Source organism: Spermophilus citellus (assembly GCF_964194105.1).
Source record: "Spermophilus citellus genome assembly, chromosome: 5".
Lineage (NCBI taxonomy): Eukaryota > Metazoa > Chordata > Mammalia > Rodentia > Sciuridae > Spermophilus > Spermophilus citellus.
The window spans coordinates 44359233-44368092 of NC_138186.1; the positions used below are offsets into that span (position 1 = coordinate 44359233).

At 46.6% G+C, this 8860-nt stretch overlaps 1 protein-coding gene across 1 annotated transcript; it reads right to left on the reverse strand.

Annotated features, from left to right (window-relative positions):
* Positions 1-86: 86 nt before the first annotated feature.
* IER3 (immediate early response 3) lies at positions 87-1392 on the reverse strand. Its single transcript, XM_081293913.1, has 2 exons — positions 1143-1392; positions 87-1031 (listed from the first exon to the last, which is right to left on the reverse strand). Exons 1-2 carry the CDS (start codon positions 1353-1355, stop codon positions 771-773), a joined length of 474 nt encoding a protein of 157 aa, XP_081150039.1. The 5' UTR covers positions 1356-1392; the 3' UTR covers positions 87-770.
* Between the last annotated feature and the right edge of the window lie 7468 nt (positions 1393-8860).

The window sequence follows — 8860 nt, forward strand, 5'->3', positions numbered from 1 at the left end:
TACAGACTGGCGATGTGGCCACAGTTCCTCCCGCCCGTCATTGGGGCGTGAAGATGGGTAATGGGGACTCGCCGCGGACAAAGATACACTCGGAGGACTGCTTTCAGTAAAATCAAGTTTATTTTGTTCACAGAACATACTGGGCGACCTCCGGCTGCCGCCTCCTGACAGCCCATAGACGTCCAACCCCGCTCTCCCTAAGGGGGAACTTCGAGATTGAAGGCCATGGACTTTATTCCCAACGGTCTGCTTAAATCTCAGACAATAGACCGGTAGAGTTGAGGTGCTGGAGAACGGAGTATCACCCTCTAAACCTAAGACCCACCACCATGCCCGATTCCCAGTTCGGGCGTCATCCCACCCGTCCCTTCCACTACCTTTTCCCACTCTGCCTGAGTTCTAGGAGCCCTCCCTCCACCAATCTCACAAGGCTCAATAAATACCAAAAGATCTGCATTTACAGCAGGGGAAGCATATCTTGCACCCTTGCATAAGTTAAAATAAATATTACATACATCCCTCCATCACCTAGGAGGACATACATAAATACATATAAATATTAATTAGGCGTAGTGACAAATAAATTAACGCCGCTCTCCTTCCCCTCTGGGCTTAGCCTGGACGAGTCTGTCTCGGTCTCGCCCCAAGCACCGGTCGGCCTGGTCTTGGCTGTAGTGTTCTGAGTTCTAGTTGTCTTGAAAGTCCCAGTTTGGGATACACTCTCGGGCACCAGATACGCCTGGTGTTTCTTGGGTTTTTCAGGTTCTTTGTTAGAAGGCAGCTGGGTGTTGCTGGAGAAAGGTGCTTACGTCCAGATAGTAGTCCGAGGGGTCCGAAGTTAGATTCAAGTGCTCGAGGACTGGGGGAGCCGGGATGGGCAGAGGGGACGCGGAGTTGGGGACGTCCTCCTGCGTCAGGGGTGCCGACACACCCTCTTCAGCCATTAGGATCTGGCAGAAGATGATGGCGAGAAGAATAAAGAGGAACCTTTTGGCAAGGTTAGGTTCCTCGGCTGGCAATTGACGCCGGACCTTAGGAGAGACAAAAAAATGGACAGATCAGGTCAAGGTCTCGGAGTCCAGTCGTTCCCCAGGGAACCTGGGCGGCGTGTCCCCCGGCCTCCCCACTTCCGAGACACTCACCACTCGAGGATAAAGGACCCTGCGGCTGCGCTTACGGTGCCCGCGAGAGGCGCCAAGGCGTGTGGCCGAGGCTGCAGTCCTCTCCGGGAGAGGATCGAAGGTGAAGATCTCAGGGCCGGAGCCCCGCCGGAGTCCCGGGCCGGTGGAGGGGGCGGGGGACGACGGGGCCCTCAGGCCGGTCATGGTGGGGAGCGAGCTTCGAGAGTGACACATCAGTGCTGAGGAGAGTTTAGCTAAGAGCTGACCTACAGCCAGGCAGAGCTGTTTAAGTACACCAGAGAATTGGGCGGGTTCTTGTAACTCCTCCTCTCGCAGCAGGGGAGCATTTGGCTGGAGCCGGGCTGGAAATTCCAACAGTTAAGCAAAGGGAGTGGGTGGAGACTTGGACTGTGCATCTCTAGGTGCCGGAGTGCACGCTGTGCGTGCGAGTCGTGAATGCTGGTGGGTGAAATCCCAGGGGGCAGACACATGTCGAGGCATTGTGGCAGCTGGAGCATGGCCCACTATGGTTTAGAAGATGATTCAGCCACCATCGTGGGGAGGCTGGGGGTCTTAGAAAAGGAGATATGGCCATTATGCAACAATACTGACCCTTCAAGGTCAAGGAACCACAGTTAGAACACACATTCACATACCAAGGGCACGTGGATAGCACACACTCCTGGCTCCCTAGGACATAACGGTACATGCCTGTATAATCCCTGTGAGGAGGACCACAAGTTCCACGCTTGCTTGGGCAACTTAGTAGAGCCCTAAGCAACTTAGCAAGACCTTGCCTCTAAATAAGTATGTAAATAAATAAATAAGGGTTTGGGGTTGTAGCTGTGTTAAAGTGCTCCTGGAGGGGCTGGGGATGTGGCTCAAGCGGTAGCGCGCTTGCCTGGCATGCGTGTGGCCCAGGTTCGATCCTCAGCACCACATACAAAGATGTTGTGTCCGCCGATAACTAAAAAATAAATATTAAAAAATTCTCTCTCTCTCTCTCTCTAAAAAAATAAAATAAATTAAAAAAAATAAAGTGCTCCTGGCGTCAACCCCCAGTACCAAAAAGACAATTTTTTAAAAATAAGAAAACACAAACAGAAGAAAGCACAGACATAGCCCTGCCTATCTTAGCACACATGAAAACACACAAGTACATTACACATTCCCATGCTATATGCACGTGACACAACACAAAGTAAAGACTGCACAGAGACAACAAAATTACTCTTAGGTGTGTACAGAAATATTCACACATAGGCTGGTGCAGAGAACCACAAAATACAAAGGCAAGAGGTTAGCAACCGCCCACATTTCCCCCCAGTAGTATGGGTCGAATAACAAAATCTATGTGAAGAACTTCTTGAATTGTGAGACATTATTCAAATGTTGTAGAAGTGATAATTAGCCAACACACTATGGACACATTTCCATACTGCCTTAGAGACCACTTGCGAACATGGAATTTAACATTTTTTGAGTATTCACCTGTGGCAGGAGCTCTGTTAAAACTACCACTAAAGCAGAGTGTGGTGGCACATACCTGTAGTCCTTGCTATTCAGGAGGCTGAGGCAGGAGGAAGGACCACTTGGCCCCTGGAGTTTGGGGCCAGCCTGAGTAACACAGTCAAGACCCCCATATCAAAAACAAAACAGAAAAGAAAAAGTATTGTTGAGAATTCTGAAGTCAGTTTCAATGTCTGTGCTGCTAAATGAAGCAAATCCAATAAAGCTGCCAGTTTGGCCCCAAGGGCCTTACCCTCTGGCATGGGGAGAGGACCAGGACCACTAGAACTCTCCTGAGGGTCCTAAGAAAACTAATTGTTGAAGGGAACCCCAAAGAACAAGTATTCATATTTGAGTGATCAATCAGGGGAGACTTCATGGAAGAGTGCCATTTGAGATGACTTTAAACAGTGTGTGGGATATGACAAATTCAGATGTAAAGGATGACTATGAAAAAGAGAATGGAATCAGAAAGACCTTGAGCTGGAAAAGTACAGGATGTGTTTGGGGAATCACAATAAAAACAATCTCAGAGTAAGTTTCCTGTAAAAGAGTAGTGGGAAATAAAAACGTCTGGAAAGAAGTTTGGCAGGGTGGGGAAATCTTAGCTGGCAGGCCAGGGGCATGGGTTTGACTTTCCACCATGAAGCTCATGGTTCAAACTGGAAACTGACTGTGATGAACAATATTGCCTAGAGGATGAGAGGCTGGGGCAGGCGACAGGAGGCTACTGCAAGGGCTCAGATCAAGGGTAACATGGGCCTGAAAATGTGATTATAAGAGATATTCCTAGCATGAGATTACCAGAATTTGGTAATGACACGGTTATCTTTAGAGAAAGGGAACCTAAGGGGCTTGATGACAGCAAGAGGATGAAAAGACTAGAGCTGACTCTTGGACTTGAAATGCATCTAACTGGTTCAGATCTTTACACCATCCTATTCAGCATGGTGAAGAAGGTGATACACATATGACCTCTTCCATTAGAATTGGCTACACATGTCTTTGTGTCCTCCATAGACCCAGCATGATGCAGAGCTATAAATGTGCACATAGCGTTCACACACTAGATCCCTCCAGGATTTTTTTTTTTTTTTATTCTACCACTGAGCTACAATCCCAGTCCTTTTTATTTTTGAGACAGGGCCTCACTAAATCGCTAAGGCTGACCTCAAGCTTGTGGCCCTTCTGCCTCAGCCTCCCCTGTTGCTGGGATTATAGGCCTGCCCCACCACTCCCAGCCCCTCTTAGCTTTTGTAACATGGATACACTCCTCCAAATCCCCCAAACAAATGTACAGGGTCTTAAGAAAAGCTGGGATAACTCTTGACACATATGTCAAGCAGGAAATACCAAAAGGCATTTTTCACCAAAGACATATGTAGGAAGGCAAATAAGTCCCTAAATAGATATACTGTTACTGTATAATCAGTTGCCTCCTGACACTATATGTGCTGCATTTTACACCTACTCTTCTTGTCTAAACAATAAAAGTCCCCTTCCGTATGACATACCTCTTCCTGGCAGGCATAAAACACACCTCCTCTGCAAGGATATCTTTTTCCCACATCTGCCTTTCACACCTGCCACCACCCTTACATTTATACCTGAGCACAGTGCACTGCACACCTGTCTGGATCCTTGTTCCAAGGTAACACACACAACCCGGTGACTAACATACATGACATGGGGGGGGGTAGACAGACCCTCATGCACAGACCTAAGTTAGGGTGGAGGGGGGAAAGAGTGATGATGGAAGAAAACTTTGGTGGGGGACAGGGGGAGGCACCCAGAGTCAGGAATGCATAACTTGTTTATGATGGAAAATTTCTGCAGGGTTTTAGGCAGGGAGGGGAAATGAAAGGGATGTCAGGATCTTGTTTCACCACCACCTCCTACATCTGGAATCTGGGCCTCCAGTCGGGCCTAGTTATTCTCACTGTCCTCTTGCCACAGAGAGACTTCTTTTTTGTGGCAGAACCAGAGTGAGACAAAGAGAAGACCCAGAGAACCCAGACTGTTCATCATTTTTTCTCACCCGATCTCATTCCCATTCTGGCTACCCAGGGCTCTGCTCCTGCTCCTCCCTGACACCCAGGAAATTAGGGAAAGGTTGACAATGAATCACTAAGCTAAAGAGGGAGTGTGGGGGTGAGAGTGGGGAGATGAGATAAGTTCAGGAAGTGCCAGTTGCTAAGACCATGTGCTGGATCTGTTCCCAATGTCCATATCCTAGAGAAACAGGCCTTTAGTCTCTGGCATTTTTAACTCTCCTCCTGTCTCTTTCCATATTTCAAAGATCATCATGTTTCTTCATTTCCTTCCTTTGATTGGTGTCTTGACCCCCCACCCTCCCAAATTCGAAGCCTGTTGTTTGTTTTCTTCATAGCAATTGAGGAATCATGTTTGTATTTGTTTACTTTTGGGGGGAGAATACTGGGAACTGAACCCAAGGGCACATGCATGCTAAGTAAGTGCTCTATCAGTGAGCTACATCTCTGGCCTGTCTTTGTTTACTTTTTGCTGTTATCCCCCCCCCACCACCACCACCATAAACACACTCGAATATAATTTCCAGAGTCTCTAGAGCCACATCTGCCCTTTTTCAATAGATCTTTGTGGTAGCATCAGCATATGACTTGGCTGATCTGCCACTGAATCAGGAACAACTGCTGGTGATGAAGCCCTAGGAGTGCACTGCTGACCTTAGGTCCAGAATGGAGGCCAGCAAGGTGCTGAGAAAGGGTGGAAGCAGACTGGACAGTGAAAGGGAGACAGATATTTGAAAGTGGGAGCTTCTGAGAAAGGGAAGCAGGAATGGAACCCAGGAGTTGGAGACAGGAAATGACAATTTGAAAACTCCTAGCTATATCTGATACATAGTAGATAATAACTACTTGTTAACTTGAGATAGGTTTGAGGTTGAATGGAAACAAGGGGTAACAAAAAGAACATTATAATCTAGTGATGTTGGAGGAAATCCAGCTGCTACTTATTAACTATTTGATATTGAACCAGTTGCTTCTGTAAAAGCCTGTTTCCTCAATTAACACCTGGGCAAATTGACCTTTAGGTGATTGCAAAGATTAAGAACATAAGTGTTCTTATCCCAGGCAGTAGTAGGGACTTTCCTTGTGGTACCCTTCAGTGTAAAGGGGCTGCTTCAGAGCAGGGGCAAGCACAGTGGGCTAGCCCTGGAACAAGAGACCAGGATGAGAAAACAGCCTCCCAGTGCTAAGATCACCAGGAGAGGCCATTTATCTTTTCATCTCCCCTTCCCTCCCTTTCCAACTCAGGCAGGCTTTGTGGTTCTTTGTTTATTCCAGAGGAGCAGAGACTTCTGCATTCATAGTTCTTGTTCATCCAATGCAGATGATTTTAGACACCCTTCCCCTGTCACCCTCTTTGTACGCAGTTTAGCTAGAACAATCTTGGCCAGAGGCACGGAGGTAGGGTGGGGTGGTGAGTTTTAGGCAGCAAGTTAATAAATGACCCCTAAAGACATTTGTTTAGCTCCCAGGTGCTAAAGACCAGGTCAAGACCAGGCCCTGGCAGCTTCCCCTGACGCAAAGGCAAGTCAAGAGTGCCTGAAGCATCAAGGCAAGGTCACAGAAGTAACACTGCCACCTGCACTGGGATGTAGCTCAGCCGGGTACAGCCCAATGCAGCCTAGCTACACAGGGAGGCCTTAGAGAACAGGGAGCTGGGGAAAGGACGCAGCATCCCTGCTCTCCTGCCAGCACCAGCTTCATACACTAGCTTCCAGGACCTAAGGTTGTGGCTCCTTCCTCTGGCTTGTTTCCTTCTCAGATTATAATTCTATGAGAGCAGAACTTCATCCATCTTGTTTGGTGCCATTTCCAGTGCCTAGATCAATACAGCCTGTCTGAAACACAAGACTCTTTAGTTAGAGCTGATCAAAGGGAAGGCAGCTTGTAGCTCTCTGTACTTGACTCCAGTGTAGGCATTGGAGAGGATGACTGCAATTCAAGTAAAAAAACATAATCATACCAGGCAATTTAGCAAGACCCTGTCTCAAAATAAAAAAAATTGACTCAGTGATAGAGTGCTACCTAGTGTGCTCAAGACCCTGAGTTCCATCCTCAGCACAGTATTCCCCAAAAAATAAATAAATAAAAAGAAAAGAAAGAAAAAGAAAAATTTTAAAAAAACATATGACTATGGGTGGGGTACAACAAACAAAGTATTTCCCTTTTGTCCTGCCTTTTCAGACACCCTGTATTTACTGTTGACTTGATCTATAAAGTGAAGGGCTTAGACCAAAGGCTCTCTGGTGGCTCTTCCTCCTCTGAAACCTCATGATTCAGCAGCATCTCTCATCTGTACCTGAAAGTTAAACATGCCTCCTTCCTCCTTTCAAAGAAGCTACTGCCATAGACCCTTTTCTTTTAAGATTGGGATTTTTTTTTTCCCCCAGAGAGGCCTCTGGAACAGAGAAGGGTGCTGGGGGTGGCCCGCCTACAGCTCCCTGTCCCTGGTCAGTGGGGATCGCGTGTTAGACTGGGGTTTGATCTGCTGCCAAGGGTGAGCCCTGCGGTGGTTTTCTGGGAAGGGTAGATGCCATGTGTGATTCAGAACCAAGTTAGGGAAAAACAAGCTCACTCAATTGCTGGCATCCTCCCGGCTTTGACCATGAGCTCATGAAAGAGGAAGCTGGGTTGGGCAGACAGTAGTAGCTCTGCTTTCCCTCAGCTTTTCTCTCCACCACCTCATGGATTCCCTAGAGTGTCTGGGCCTTAGGCTGCCGTCACCTTGGCTCCTAGTCAGCTCTAGCCCTTTTATGACACTTTCTCTTCCCAGACAATTGGTCAGTTATTTCCCTGAGTTGGAAATCCCACCCAGCACAGAAGACTGATTGTTCACAAGGGGAGATTGAGAATGACTTGTGCTCTTGGCTCTTTTGAGCTCTTTTCCTGGACCATGACCATCTTATTTCCAAAATAAGCGCTGCTAACCCTAGAAGGTTGAATGAAGGGCTTGCTTGATTGCTAGGATTCCGCAGTTCAGGAAAGAAACAGGGAATCCCTAATTACTGGGCAGCTCAGCTACTACCCTCTGGCTGCTGCATCCCAGTTGGGACTAACTTACCCAATACTTTCGGAATTCAGAGCAGTTCATTACTAGAAAGGCACAATTTATTTTAGCAGAAATTATAACAGTCATGGGCCACAAAGAACCTAACTAACTCTAATCCCTGTACTCCACCTTTTCTACCCTCAGAACTTTCTTGTTAAAACACAGAATTGACCATGTCAATGGCTGCTTTAGTCATTTAAGTGGCTCCAAGCTCTCTGGTGGCATGTATGCTGGTCTCTCAACCTAAATCTAGGTAACTTCACAGGCTTTCTCTCTCTACAATCCCATTGTCTCCCCATCTGTGCCCCTCTCACACACGTCAACCCCCCCCCCCCATAGTAGAGGTTGAACCCAGAGGTGCTCTACTGCTGAGCTATATCCCCAGCTCTTTTTCATTTCTGTATTTTGAGAAGGGTCTCACTAAGTTGCCAAGGCTGGACTGGAATTTGTGATCCTTTTATCTCAGCCTCCTAAACTGCTGGAATTACAGGTATGTGCCCCCATGCCTAGATTCACGCATGCTAAACTCTCTAAATTAGTCCATCTACATTGTACATGAATCTCTTGATGTATCAAACACACTGTATTATAGTAATTTGTGTAGTTTTATCTTTCTGATTGCCTGGGGAATGCATGTATCATTGTGACATAGTTCCTTTAATGCTGAGAATCTTTTGACAAGGCCTATGAAGATTCTTAAATTATCACCATTTTAGGGGCTGTGAGTATAGCTCAGTAGCAGTTTGCCCATCATGTGCAAGGCACAGGTTTCAATTTCCAGTTCTGGGGAAGAAAAATGTCAGCATTAAGAAAAAAAAAATCAGTAAATGTGTAATCAAGATATTCTCACTTCATCCCTGGGGACTGAGCTCATCCTCTCTCTGATTCTAACCTTTTTATAATTTGGTTGATGATATTGCATATTTTAAAAGTCAGACATATTGAAACATAATTTAAGTGCAGTAAAATGTGTCCTTTTCAGGAATATGATTTAATTAAGTATTTGTTTGTTTGTTTGTTTTGTGTGTGTATGTGTGCTGGGGATCAAACTCGGGGCTTTATACATGTTAGGGCAAGCATTCTACCACTGAGCTATACCCTCAGCCCCTAGTTGGATGAAGTTTCCCTCCGTC

Coding starts and splice junctions, on each gene's coding strand:
- IER3 (XM_081293913.1), bottom strand. CDS start 1,355: ATGTGTCACTCTCGAAGCTCGCTCCCCACCATGACCGGCCTGAGGGCC. Junction 1,032..1,142: donor GGGTCCTTTATCCTCGAGTG/GTGAGTGTCTCG, acceptor GTCTCTCCTAAG/GTCCGGCGTCAATTGCCAGC.